Genomic DNA, 15,110 nt, shown 5'->3' with positions numbered 1-15,110 from the left:
AAAAAAAAAGCTGGTAGATATTTTATGGGGCGATCCAAATGATGCTGATAATGCTCTGTCGAGGGGAGGGACAGACACGGTAGCTGCAGTTGAACATTAAAAAGGAGAGAAGGTAAAAATTGTAATCTACATGTTCACTAAATTTTACGCCAGAAGTGTCTTCCGGATACCAGTTTCGAACCTCTGCCCTCTGCCAGTAAGTAGGTAGAAGCGTGTACCATTACACAACCAGGGACAGATTTGTGACAGCACTGTACTTTCCAAATTAGCCCACACAGGAACTGTAGTGTAAATAAATACTTACTGTAATATACTGAGAGAAGTATGCCCTTTGAGACGCAGCATAAGTGGACAGCAGTATCATCTTATTTTTTTAGATCCTAAGAGTTATGTTTGCCTATTTGTCCATGAATCGTCTTCGCTTGTCTCTTCTTTGCCGCGATAGAACAGTAAAGAGTGAAAAGTATCCCGTGACAGATGTCACGCGGGCAGCATTCATCTATTGTACGGCTGCAGACATCCACCTCGTATGGAAGCCAAACATGCACGCTGCTCACCACGGAGGCGGCAAACAGAGCGATGGCTGCCCCGCGGGCTGCTTCAATATTTGTTTGTTCTGTGCTTGTGTGTGCGTGCGTGCGTTTGTGCGTGCGTGTGTGTGAGAGAGAGAGAGAATACCAGATTCAGTCGAGACACAAAAAATCCCCATGATCCTTACTGGCTTGGTGACGATACATTTTGTTATTGTTTACATTCAAGCACTTTGAGGGCATCGTGCACTTCCTGCTTGTGTTCAGGTGTGCAGCCACCCCCACATCTCATCTGTCCATCACACCGTCCCTCTCACGCGAACGTGTTGGAGTGTTTGACACAGTGATGCAACATGTCTCTGCATGAGTCGCACATGAGGAGGCGTGAAAACAACTGGCTGCAGAACACCTCCACATGACTGGCAGATGACGGCAAGCGCCTGCCAGCATCCGCCAGCCTGGCAGAAGAACGAAGCACAAGTTTTAGGGCATGATGGTAGTTTAAACACGTGAAAACACACAAAAATCTCCACTGTCTGCATAAAAGCACATTCTGTCGTGCGCATGTCGGCCAATCAGAAGCTTGAAGAACTTGACCTCTCTTCATCAATTCAGTGATATTCCAGTTGATGTACAAAAAACACACTTTAAACGGAGTAGCAATCTGCATTCGCAAATGAGTCATGTTTTTTCAACAACTCTTTTAAGTGAACAATGAGAAAACAGTAGTTCAGCAAGTAGCACAGTTTTGCATTCACATTTGTATTATGCCCTAATTTTTATATTCTAGTTGCGTTTATATGTACAGCAGGAAGGGGATTCGCATGGGCCCATTCGTTAGTTATCGGACACATGAAACTTGACGAGTTGGGGGGGTGCACTATTCACTTTAGCCGCCAAATGGCAGTAGAGCGTCGAATATCTTAAAATGTGTTTTGTGGCATTTCCAACTTTGAATACAACGTCAGTTGCAATGTGGAATGAAACGTTCTATAATTTTCAGCAGACAGCAATGCAAAATGAATAAACCCCCTCTTCCTCTTACGCGAGATTCACCCAGGAATCGGGCCTTCCCTAGAAAGGCATTTGATTCTTATTCGTATATAACTTCCGTAATGTTAAAATGTGAAAAAATATCTTAGAATGGACTTTATTTTTAACATGCAGAGGTTTTATTGTGCCACCAAGTTTTTTTCCTTTTAGGAAAACAGTGGTGTCATTGTCAAAAGCATGGGGGTATGGCACCACCTTGTAGAATGTATATGATGAAAGCACAAACCAAATTAAATTATGCTATTTCAGAATAATTTCCAAAAAGTATAGAGGTGGAATATGTCAATTAGAATGATTCTGGTATTTGGATTGCTACAATCAGTGTTTTGAAAATTACTTTTAAAAAGTAAATAATTATAGTTACTCGTTACTTTACCAAAAAGTAATTGAATTACTAACCGAATTACTCTAATGAATTCAATTAATTACATGCACCTGGGGATAGGTTGATTGGCAACACTCAATGGTCCCTAGTGTGTGAATGTGAGTGTGAATGTTGTCTGTCTATCTGTGATAGCCCTGCAATGAGGTGGCGACTTGTCCAGGGTGTACCCTGCCTTCCGCCCGAATGCACCCCCGCGACCCCGAGAGGCATATGCATTTGAGAGAGGTTTAATATAAGAGCACTGGCAGTGAGTTTTGTCGCCAGCTCTTTTGAATCTTTTCCTCATATTGTGTTACCTCTGGTAATAAACTGATTGAGTGTGCTTTGATGCCTGTCATATATTCTTGTCAACAAATGGGGTATATGTTGGATGGCAAGTTTATCACTTCAGTCATTGATTGGTTCAATTTTCCCACTGTGTATGTTGTCTGCTGTGTCACAGCGTCTATTTGATATCAAGTTCATTTTAGTGCTGCACTGCTTGTTGCAGTAAAAATATTTCCTGCATTGAACTTGCTGCACTTATGACACTGTCTTGTTGTCGACATAAAACCACATCACAAGTAGTGTGCCACGTTACGTCAAGCTATCGCTAACGTCGTAACGGACCTAAAAGTAAATAGATTACTCGTTACTAGTAAAAGTAACAGCGTTACTAACGCCGTTGTATAACGCCGTTGTATAACGCCGTTGTATAACGCCGTTGTATAACGCCGTTATTGCGTACGCTGGCTACAAGGAATAGTTTTCTTGATAGTTGAAGTACTTCACAAAATAAAACGAGCCAGTCTTTTGAACGGCTTTTTGATAAGAATGGCTCCGAAAGAGACGACTACCTTCAAAGAGCTATAAATCCCCTCTAATACGGAGCCAAGGAAACAATATGAATCTTTTTTTAACAAGTGCGTCATCAGTCAACAACTTAATTACTCGTGTTCTGTTGTGTTGGGTCGAAGAACGTGATAATGTCGCACATTTCCTATGACACAAACCAAAAGCTTAATTTTATCTGTCCACACAAAACTTTTTTTTTTTTTTAATGTGTGAGGTGAAGTGAATTATATTTATACAACGCTTTACATTGAGAAACCCATTAGGTACATGTATGCTACATTTAAACCAGTGTGGGTGGCACTGGGTGGGTGAAGTGTCTTGCCCAAGGACACAACGGCAGTGACTAGGACGGCATAAGCTGGATTCATACCAGGAACCTGACCGGCTGCTCTACCATCTAAGCCACGCTGCACCGATGAGATTTCCAAAAGCTCGGGGTGCTCACTTCATGATGAACAACTCGTATCAGCTCATTGATGTGAGTAACGCAAACACGGCAAGTCGTGCACACAGGGACGACAGGTAGGGGTGATGTTCGTAACCGGTTCTCCCGATTGTTCGATAAGAAAAGAACCGATTCCATGGATTCGAATCCCTTTTTGAGAACCGGTTCCCGTTATTGAAGCCACTATACCGTATTTTCGCGACCATAGGGCGCACCGTATTAAAAGGCGGCGTGTCAGTTACGGGTGCTATTTAACACATAAATAAGGCGCAGCGTATTTTTGGGCGCAAGCATGGTTAAACATACGCTAGCTTAAAACATATGCTAGCTTAAAACATACGCTAGCATGCATGGACGCTGTTTTAAAAAGGCAGCAGGAACAAAGCTGCGTTCGGTTGTACTTTATCGAAATATTTATCAATGTACTCACATTATTTTTTGATCAATCCTCATCCACAAATCCATCAAAGTCCTCATCTTCTGTGTCTGAAATGAACAGCTGGGCAAGTTCTCCATCAAAAACGCCAGATTCCCTCTCCTCATTTTCAAAGTCAGTCTCGTTGTCCATTAGCATAGCAAGCTAGCACAACAGTAAAAGCAGACTTCTCTTGCCCCGTTGTGCGTATCGATTCGCTACCGTGCTGGTCCCCTTCTCCACATATTGCTTCACCGGGATGTCAAAAGTGAGCGTCCATGTTGGTAATGTGTTTGTCGGCAATTTTCTTATTTACAACACACATAGCAGCACTATATGCTCACAAGGGGCGTGCCTTTAGCGTCCTCTCTCACCTGAAACCTTCACCCTATAACGGCCGCATGCTGTCCTCAATCACGTCCGCTTTTCCTCCATATAAACAGCGTGCCGGCCCAGTCACATAACACCTATGGCTTTTGGAACTCAGTGCACACACAACAACCTATCTGGATTCAATAAGAGATTCGATAAGGAATCGGTTCGATAAGAGGATTCGATAACGGGCTCGAACTCGATAATTTCTTAACAAACACCATCCCTAACGACAGGACGTAGTTGAGAACCACTGGCCGAAAGAAAGAAGATCACCAAACTGGGTTACATGAGGAGACGAGACGCTGGCTTTTCATCGTCACATTTCTGGTTTCATAATAACGCAGCAATGTCTCCCTCTATTTGCAACCACCTCTCCACCCTCTCTCGCCCTTCCGCTTACACAAACACACAAATGCTGATTGATGCACACACAAAACACAAGCCGGCGTGAGAATGAATGTCACCCTTGAATATTTCATGCGGCGCAAATATAAGCGCCCGCAGACAAACGCTCGCTCCGAGACGAGGCCGAGCGCCGTCTTCAATTGTTTCTTCATCAAAGATTCAACGCGCTGCGTTGTCAGGAAGTGACACAGAGACCAGGCAGGAAATGGAGGAGTTGTGACTTTGCCTACCAGGACTTCCATCCAAATCTTCTAATGCTCCCTCTTTGTCTCCATCTCCCCGCAGGCTCTTTGAGACGCTGCAGTCGCTCTTTTGGTCCATATTCGGTCTGCTCAACCTCTATGTCACCAACGTGAAGGCTCGCCACGAGTTCACAGAGTTTGTGGGAGCGACCATGTTTGGCACGTACAACGTGATCTCGCTGGTGGTTCTCCTCAACATGCTCATCGCCATGATGAACAACTCGTATCAGCTCATTGCTGTGAGTAACGCAAACACGGCAAGTCGTGCACACATTAGCTGGCCTGGTCAGCCATGTTTAAATACACCTCAGAATGAAGGATCATTTATGTGTATCTGAAGCAGACAAATTAGGAAAATACAGTGAAACCTCAATTTACGGACTCATTGTAGAAACGTTTTGATTTTCAACCACAGACCGAATAAACAAGGTTTCAGTGTACAATCCTTGTCTCCGTGCACAAATGTTTCATCGACCCATTGAATGCCTGCAGGGCAGCAATTTGTGCCCGGCAGCATATCAATTGTGGGCGGGCTGATCGCTCTTTGGTGCTCATTCACTCAGCACAGTGTTGCGGTTATCCTTTTTACAGTATTTTGCTGGTTTTGCTAGCTCAATATGAGTCCAAAGAAAGCAATGGACAAGCGATGTATGTTGTGAACATTCAGGAAGTATCCACAGCGTTGTAGTGAATTCCTCCCTCCATTCCACTCCTTTCCACTGCAGCCTAAGAAGATTAAGGGTTTTGGTAAAAGTGGATTTTATTTTGAATTTCTAATCACTGTTGCCACCTGGCTGTTTAAGTTAAGGAGATTTGTGGTTTCAAACCGTGAGTGCACCTCAGGGCTAGTGACAGTGTGCATGTGCGTGGCTGCAAATGAGAACAGTTCAGCTGTTAGGGATGGGAATTGAAAATATTTTTCTGGTTCCAATTACACTTTCGGTTCTGCTTAACGATTTGGTTCTTCATCACTTCTCTTATCGATTATTATTTGGAAGAAAAAGATAACAAAAAGGTGGATTAGCATCTATTTTGTTTAATTTAGAGCTACCAAGACCTTACAAAAGCTACAAGTCACTAAATTTACATGAACTAATTAGTCTGATTCCTCAAATAATTTGTTTTTTTGTATTTTCACACCTGTGTGAGAAGTCTAAATGTCCATGAACTTTCTCTAATGCTGGGGGGCGCTTATTTCATTTTGGCGCGGTTAAATTAATTAATTTTCCGGTTGACCTATGACGTCACACCAGCCATCTGCGGATCCTTACAACTTGTTTTAACTGATGTCCGCTGTAATATTGGCACATATTACAAATATTATGTCTCTAATGGCTCTGCTGATGTTAAATAGCAGACAGCATCAAGAAATGTTCTTGGATTGCACTACGAACATGACGATACTACCAAGAATGTATTGAGGCGGATGCATGTCGGATGCCAAGAGAGATTGGCGAAAGAGTTTTTTCAAAGTTCATTCATAAGGCTCTGTGGGTCGATGGAAGGAGTTTTGAATCCAAAGGAAAAGAGCGTTCATGCCTCGACTGATATCCAGAGGAATGTTGCTGTTGTTCTGGACTATCCTGCCAGTTGCGCGGAAAGTTCATCAGTTTGGAGTGCACAAAAGCAGCTTGAAGAGGTTTGTGTTTGCTTTATTATTCGCCTTTAATATACCTGTTTCATTATCTTTCATCTCATTCGAATTTTGTTCGGGAGCCCGAATGAAGCCGGCATTCTATAGTTCCTTAGCTACCTTCTTAAATAAATCTGTTTCTTTTCTTCTACCATCGACACACTTCAAAATGTTTTGTTCTTTTAATTTGTGAAGCAAATAAACAAACAGTCTCCTCTTCATTACAATTGTTGCTACGATTTTATTGAATGGTATCTGCTTCCGGGTTGTATCCCAAGCGTTGAGACTGGCGAATGCGCGATACAAAAAGAGTCCTCTCCGGCGCACACACCCCCACTAGAGATCTGGTTTCCAATAGCATAATCCTGGTGTGTTAGTCCGACTTTTCAAAAATCGAACACAATCAGATTAAGGTGTATCCATGGGCTGTAGGGGGCTTATTTAGAGCCAAACTATTTGAGCAATTGGACTACTGACTGAGGTCTTAAGAGGCAGATTGCATAGAAAAACATTTTGAAAATAAATAAAAGATTTCTGTAGAATTTAACAAACTAAAACATGTGGAAATTATAATTTACATTTTTTTTAAAGAATTTCTGTCATCTGCCTAGAAAATATACTGTGCAAAGGCTTGCTTAGATTTTTACAAGGTGAAACTAATATAATGACACAGGCTCATAGCATGAAACAAGATATTTCAAGCTTTATTTTGATACAATATTGATGATTATGGCTTACAGGGCAGCACGGTGGTACATGGGTTAGTATGTGTGCCTCACAATACGAAGGTTCAACCCTGGGCTCTGGATCTTTCTGTGTGGATTTGCATGTTCTCCCTGTGACTCCCACCTCCAAAGACATGCACCTGGGGATAGGTTGATTGGCAACACTAAATGGTCCCTAGTGTGTGAATGTGAGTGTGAATGTTGTCTGTCTATCTGTGTTGGCCCTGCAATGATGTGTTGACTTGTCCAGGGTGTACCCTGCCTTCCGCCCGAGTGCAGTTGAGACAGGCTCCAGCACCCCCCGTGACCCCGAAAGGGACAAGCGGTAGAAAATGGATGGATGGATGGTGTGACTGTGTTGTATTAAGTTCACAATCGAAGGAACATTGAACAAAAATAAATAAATAATCCGCAGCGACTGACTCTGGGTACTGCCGTAATGAGCATTGTGGACAAAGTGCAGCTGGCTAGCATATAGCCTCCATCGCTTGCAACCTAGCAAACACATCGACTCTACACATAGATATTGACTATGACAAACACAAAGACATTGCCAAAGCTGGCAGTGAGAAAAAGTGGATAGAGAGCTTCTTCAGGTACATCACGCAGAAATATTTAACAAGTTAGCCAGCATGACAACTCCAGCATGTATATAAAACCTTGATGGAGGTGTTTGGATGATGTGTAAAGGTTTTTGTAAGCAGAACAGAGCGACTCTCATAGGCTCCATTGTAAGCTGATGTTTGATAGCATTTATTTACTATTTAGAATGCATAACAAAAGAAAAACATGTTTTCTTGTCTTACACAAGGATTGTGAATGATAGGCAAAATTCCAGTTTTCCTTTAACATTTTAGCTGAATAGTCCTTAAAACTAGAGTTATCTATCCTGAAGTTACTTATGTATTTTATCATGTTTTAAAAATGTAAAAGGATTTGTAAGGAGATCTACTAGATTGCAAACACCAAATGTTGGCAGCTATGAAAATATAGACTTTTGTCGAGGCTAGAACCCATTATTCATGTTTACATTTGTCATGATCCGTTGCCAGGGTCATGTCTTTGGTTTTGAGTTTTGTATTATTCTTATGTTTTTGGTCTATTTCCATATTCAGCGCTTCTTCAGTTTGGCCACTATGTGGTTCCTAGGAGCGCTAATTAAATCTCACCTGCCTCAAGTTAGCGGTCAGAAGGCTCACTTGAATCGGCTCACTAATCAGAGAGCTTTAAATACCCGCGTCACTCTGCCTGCCAGTGCGACGTCATTGTTCGCATTGGCGACATGTTAAGATTGGTTCTCACCCACAGAATGTTGACTATATTAGCTCTATGCTCCTCCCTTTGTTTGCGTATATGACTCAGCTACAGTGGCGTCTCTGGCATGAAAAGTTTAGTGGGGCACAAGAGTGGGCACTTTACATCCACAAGCAGCAAAGCCTACACCAGACCTGGGCATTTTGCTGCCCGCGGGCCACATCCGGTTCTTTGTGCGTCCCTGTCCGGCCCGCGTGAGGCCAATCATAAATTACAAAATAAATTTAAAAACGTATCTATGTCGAGTGTGCAATACAACGGTGCTGCTTTTGTTTTGAAAAGCGTTTTGTATTACTTCCGTGTGGACGTATGCGCATGCGTGATTGTGAGTGAATGTGAACAGCTGCAATCACAAATTACAAAATAAAGTTGAAAAAACATCTATGTCGTGTGCGCAATACAACTGTGCTGCTTTTATTTTGAAAAGTGTTATTTATGGACGTATGTCCCTGTGTAACCTGTGAGTGAAGGTGCACAGCGACAAGTGATGCACGGTTTACACCCGAGACGCTAAAAAGAGAAAAGTTGATGACGAATGCCGTGTTTTCAACAAGACATGGACTGCCAAGCAACGTTCCCTCTAAGGTGCGCGCCTGCGCAGTTGCGCACTGCTCAAGCGTCCTCTGCGCACAGCAAATATATGCCGCGCACCAAATCAAATCCCATCTGAATTCTAAACAAAATAAACACATTTATTCTGTGTAATTTTGCAATGCAACTTTGAGTGACAGTGACAACCAGCGGCCCTAACGGTGTTCATCAGCACCGTTCAATTGAACACCGTTCAATTATTGTAACGTCTATCGAGATGCTTCGAGGCCAGGAATTATATCGATCACTTTATTGAGCAAAACTGTTTATATTTGGCTATAACCACACCAAAAACATGAGTAAAACACTTCTATCTCGAAAAACTAGTCATTTTCTGCCGTACAAACCAGGCCAAAACCAACTTGTCATCTGTCACCAACACGCATACCTCTAAACCACTGGTGCGTTTATGGCCACACAAAAAGTCGGACAACTCAAACACCACACAAAGTTACACTATGACTCCTCAGTCATACGTGTGCTTATTTTACTGTCATTTATTATTAATGTTAATTTATTTATATTAATCATGGAATGCTGTTACTAGAGAAAGTTACAGGAATTTACACTTCATCCTATGCTTACAATTCATTGTGCAACATGAGGATGTTTAAGGGGAACTAAATGTGATCTCTGAAAGGGGTACAAATGATTTCCAAAGCAGTGCTTTTGGTATAAAGTTAAGTTAGGTTAAATGAAAGTATTATTATTATTATTATTATTATTATTATTATTATTTATCTTACGGTATATATCAAAAATAATATTGAGCAAAATTTAATTGAAATATTGTCGATGTGGCCCTCCAGCAGTGCTCGGGTTGCTCATGCGGCCCCCGGTAAAAATTAATTGCCCACCCCTGGCCTACACAATAAATTATAATTCAATCCAAGACCACAATCCATTTTTATTCATAGCCTTACAAATTAAGGCTATGAATAAAACATTTGAATGGTTCAAAATAAAAATGCTACTCAGTTTCTTGAATAGAAAGGATGTGAGGATGCATGTCAATCTTTCATCTCGGCAAACTTGTCAATAGCCTGTCAAAGTCCAATAATCCATGAATTAATTAATTATCAATGGACAAAATAGCCAGTGCATTTAATCTCTGCCGCCCCATTGTGTTTCTTGTAAATGTCTTGATCCTCTTCAGTGTTGAAAAGTTTCTCTCAGACTCAGCCACTCAGGTCATTGGTGTTGTGATAATAATTTAGAACAGTGACAGTTTCTGATATCAAAAATCGACTGCAGCAGAGACAGAATGTTAGCAGCATGCAACTGTACAAATGACAGTGTGCAGGGACTTCAGCTCAGTTTCGAGCTTAACTTTATTTCCGATTGGCCAGATGTTATTTGCTGCTTCAAATTCAGCACATGGAAGTTATTGGCTGAACTTACTGAGAAGTGTGCTGTCCACAAGCTGTGCTGCTATTAGGGGATCACTCTTCCTCCACTCCACAAGCTTCCTTCATAACTGCTGCAGTGTTCTTTTCCCTCCGTTTCATCAGCGCTGCCTCTCTTTCTTGAGCGATGTCATCCACTTTTTCTCAGTCGACTCACGCTGTCTTTGAAGCTGCCCATGACGATTATCATCACACTCGCAGTTAGCCATCGTTTTCCTTTTGAAACATTCGGGGTTGAAGGGGCGGGTTTTGTCACTTCCTGTTTGAACAATGTTAAAATCCACCAGCTGATGCGGTCCCAAATTTCAAATTTTTTCTCAAGTGGCAAAGTGCTAAATTTACCCTTTGTCAACGAATCTACTTCATTCATATTGTTGGTTTGCTTTTATTGTCTTTTTGCTACCGATAAAAAAAACAACCTACACACTGCCACCTGCCAAAACTTAGCGTGTTGATTACGTCCTGACGTCACGTGTAACATTCCGATATTATTTTGATTGGATGATTTCCATTCAGCCAATCAGTTTTGGACATGCGCACTATGATTTTAGTGGCTCATCACTTAAACAAGCGCTCCGGCCCTATTTCAGTACTGTTTAGAGAAATTAGGCCATTGAGTTTGGCTTTGGTAAAGTTGCATAAATGTTAATACCGAAATTGCCTTAGTAACATAATTGGTGTTCATTAAATAATATTGTATAGATTACTGTATAAAGAAGACATTCTATTCACAATTATTTTGAGCCTGCATAGTGCTCAACAGCGCCATCTGGTCACTGCGTCAGATAGCTTTACTCAGTGAGCTTCCCAGTGACTTGCTGGTTGTATTTTGCCATTTATCGAAATTAAAGATTTTTGTACCTGCAAGCCACATCTTTTTTTTTGCATCCTGGGGAACACAACCTTTACCCGAATTTAACAACATTGTTTCTCATGGAGAAATTAGCTTCAATATACAAACTTTTCTAACTACGAAACCCATTCAAGTACCAACTAAACGTCTAAATTGAGGTTCCACTCTAATCCTAATCACAATTTATTATGTCGATAGAAGATGCTTGTCAGAGAATAAATCCATAAAACATGTCCACTAATGATGGGCAAGACCCAAGAGCTGTCAAAATTGTGGACCTAAACAAGACTAGAGTGGACGAAAAGACCATCAACATGGAGCTTGGGGAGAAAGAGACCACTATTGATTCCCGAGCATGGCCACCGCTGCTGCTCACTGATCCCCTCACCCCCAAGGCGGTGGGACAAGGGGATGGGTCAAATGCAGAGGCTAATTTCCCCACACCTAGTGTGTGTGTGACTATAAGTGGTACTTTAACTTTATTGGCGTAATAATTCCTAAATGGATTGGAGCGCCATGCAAGGTAAAAATGATTGTGAGAAAGGTGAGGGACCAGCCCAGAATTAAAAGGGAAGCGCTAGTTAATGATATCAAGGAAGTTGAGAGCACCGTCACCAAGAAAAACATTTGTAACACACTTTGCTTTAATGGATTGAGATCCTGCAGTAGGTCAAGTCAAGCCAAATTCCAGTCAGTTTTATTTATAAAGCGATTACATTGAAATTGAAGGCAATTTACAAAAGCAGGTTTTGAAAACACTCTCAAAAGAATCAACCAAGCATGAGCAAGCATTTGGCAACTGGGGAAGGAAAAACTCCAATGGGAAGAAACCTCAAACAGAACCAAGGTTCTGTGGGGATGTTGCCTGTCTTGACGAGTTGGGGTTTAGATAGCGAGACAGAGTGGAGGGACAGAGAACAGGATAAAGGGGTTGAGCTAGGGCTGGGCGATATGACTAAAAAATGTATCACGATATAAGTGTTTCATATCAGTCGATATCGATAATTATTGATAAAAATTAAAAAAAAAACTATTCTAAATAAAGACCAGGAGAAAAAAGGCTGAATTTAAATAATTTTATTTTAAATATAACCTTTAACCTTTAGAACAAGATCAGCATTATGAAACACAGTCAAATAAATGAAAATACTGGTCGATGTGCAAATATTGACATTAAATAAATGCTTAATCCAACAAAATGTGCAAAGTATTGTAATTAAGAAATGAGTAGTGTACAACTCAGGCTTTAAAGCCATATTGGTAACAATATATGCAAATAAATAACAGTCATATTAAGCAAGCGGAAACAAACATGTCTTACAGAATATTGTAAACATCGGAATAAACTTGCGTCGGAACATCTGTGACAAAACAAACCTGTTACCCTCTTCAGTCATTTATGGAAAAATCAAACCAACTTCAGTACCTCCTTTTCCACGCATTCCCTGCACATTGTGTAAAGCTTAGGAATAGCTGTCTTGGAAAAGTGCTTTCGGCCAGGTAGAACATAACGGGGGTCGAGCACGTGTATGAGATTCTTGTACCCAGACTTCTCAACTATGCTGAGCGGTAGCATGTCCTTCGCTAATTGATACACCACTGCATCTGTTATTTCTTTATAACGTTTTGAATTTTTGTCGTATGGCACTGCTGCCGAGTAATACTGTCTGCGGCAACAACAGACCACCATCGAGACGATGGTGGTCTGTTGTTGCCGCTTCGGTGCTGTTCCACTTGCACCGGCTGATGTAGATGGTTGTGGCTGTTTGATACTGCTGTACTCCAGCGGGTGAGAGCGGCTCAGGTGCTAAAATAAGTTTGTCGTGTTCCCAGACTTGGTCGGGACGACGACCTTGCAAAGTTTGCAGAAAGTATTACTCTGATTCGTATCAGATTTTTAAAAATCCAAAATACTACTAAACTGGTGACGTGACGTTTCCTTTTTTATTTACAATTTCCTCTCGTGCTGCCGCGCTCATATTCCCGTTTCGTTTCACTCCTCGTTGTCAGCTAGCCGTTGTTGCTTTTTTTTTTTTTCCCAGTTAGCATTTCCCAGAATGCCTTGCGGTTCAGGCTCGGCCGTGATAGGTCGAGAGGCCAAAGCCCTTCCTCTGCCTACACCCCCCAGAATGCCGTGCGGTTCCGGCTCTGCCTTTCTTCCTATTTTTTTGTAACAGAACTCAAGTGAAATTATCGAACGTTCTATCGACCCCATTTTCTATTGATATTGATCACATGTCTATCGCGATATATATTGTTATTGTTTTATCGCCCAGCCCTAGGTTGAGCAACCAAGAAGACGAATGGGTACAACAACAGTCGTATCAACAACGATAAGAAAAGAAATCTCAAGTAAAAAATATACAACATAAAGTAGCAAGAAACACGTCAATAATGAATAAAGCAAAACATGTTCTAGACAAAAAATCACTTCATATTCTCTACTGTTCACTAGTGTTACATATCTGAGTTATTGTGTAGAAATATGGGGAAATAATTACAAAAGTACACTTCATTCATTAACGGTGTTACAAAAAAGATCAGTTAGAATAATATATAATGTTGGATATAGAGAACACACAAATCCTTTATTTATTGAATCAAAGATACTGAAATTCCACGACATAGTGAATTTGCAAACAGCTAAAATTATAAACAAAGCAAACTATAACCTGCTACCCAAGAATATACAACAATTATTCTCAAAAAAAGAGGAGAAAAATAATCTTAGAGAGAAATGTAATTTAAAACATTTGTACGCACGTACAACACTTAAGACCTTCAGTATATCAGTATGTGGAATTAAATTATGGAATGCATTAAGCAAAGCAATCAAACAATGTACTAATATGATCAATTATTTATGCTTACATGTGGAAATAATAATAATAATAGTAAATAAAATAATAATAATAAAAAAAGGTAAATAAAGCATAAAATAGTCTCTAATAAATAAATTAAATAAAAAACAGCATATAAAATATATACATCAGCAAATAACAAAAATATAGATCAAGAAAAAGGATCCTTAATATGTGCAGCAATTTTTCCCACTCACATCACCTCATTTTATATTTTTTTCTACAATTAACTATGCCAAAAAACACATAGACATACCTTTTTTTTTGTAATGGAAACAAAAACAACAGGGCGTCACACTCTGCTAGTCCACAGTAAACAGGATCTCGAGCTCCACTAAAGAACAAAGAAAGAAATAATACTCACTCATAATAATGGCAAAGAACGGCTGTTTCCACTCCGTTAACGTTACGTTGTTGACTAACGCAGTAACGTTAGCGACCTGGGCCTAAACAACACTGACAATAAAGTAATACGCTTTCGTTTCAAGCAGTTGGAAATATGTGGAATATCGTAGCATGTAACCTACACACATTCACAGCGTCTAACAAAAGATGGCCTAAGTTAACTGTATTGAACTTTTTACTCACCGGCTTCACGCGGGAAACTTTCACATTCTGGAGTCGGGGTCCCCCGGAACACAAAACACAGATAAAAGACAATTTTACAATAGCACGGCGAAAAAATGACCGTCGTGGTGTGGGTTTTTTGACGAATAACACTCTTTTCCACTTTTCTTCGCTCGGGCCTCACCTACCGCGTGCAGCCATTTTGAAATTTCTGGATACGTGACGTCAGACGCACGTCCCCATGCAAAGCATTCTGGGAGGCGGCGCTGGAAATAAAATAGCTTTTTTTTACAGAATATAAAGTTTTACTGCTAGTCCTAATATCAAACAACGTCATTACAATCATACATAAATGATGATGGAAACACAAAGGCTGATCTTTACTGCGAATGTAGCAATAAATCAATAAATCTATACTTACGTTCGTGTTCCAGCAAAGAAAGTCCAGAGATCTTGGCTCATGCGCGTACACGCTA

At 40.7% G+C, this 15,110-nt stretch overlaps 1 protein-coding gene across 4 annotated transcripts in view; it reads left to right on the top strand.

The window, feature by feature from the left end:
* The window catches only part of trpc5a (transient receptor potential cation channel, subfamily C, member 5a), a 131,665-nt gene that overhangs the window by 97,207 nt on the left and 19,348 nt on the right, over positions 1 to 15,110 (top strand). For all 4 annotated transcript variants that reach the window (XM_062065268.1, XM_062065267.1, XM_062065269.1 and 1 more), the window contains one exon: positions 4,728 to 4,923. In XM_062065268.1, the coding sequence (XP_061921252.1) occupies positions 4,728 to 4,923 (196 nt within the window). The remainder of the gene's footprint in view (positions 1 to 4,727; positions 4,924 to 15,110) is intronic.

The sequence above is a fragment of the Entelurus aequoreus genome, linkage group LG12 (genome assembly GCF_033978785.1).
Source record: "Entelurus aequoreus isolate RoL-2023_Sb linkage group LG12, RoL_Eaeq_v1.1, whole genome shotgun sequence".
Classification (NCBI taxonomy): Eukaryota; Metazoa; Chordata; class Actinopteri; order Syngnathiformes; family Syngnathidae; genus Entelurus; species Entelurus aequoreus.
Note: the sequence above shows the minus strand (reverse complement) of the source record. Positions and strands in the feature narration are given on the sequence as shown.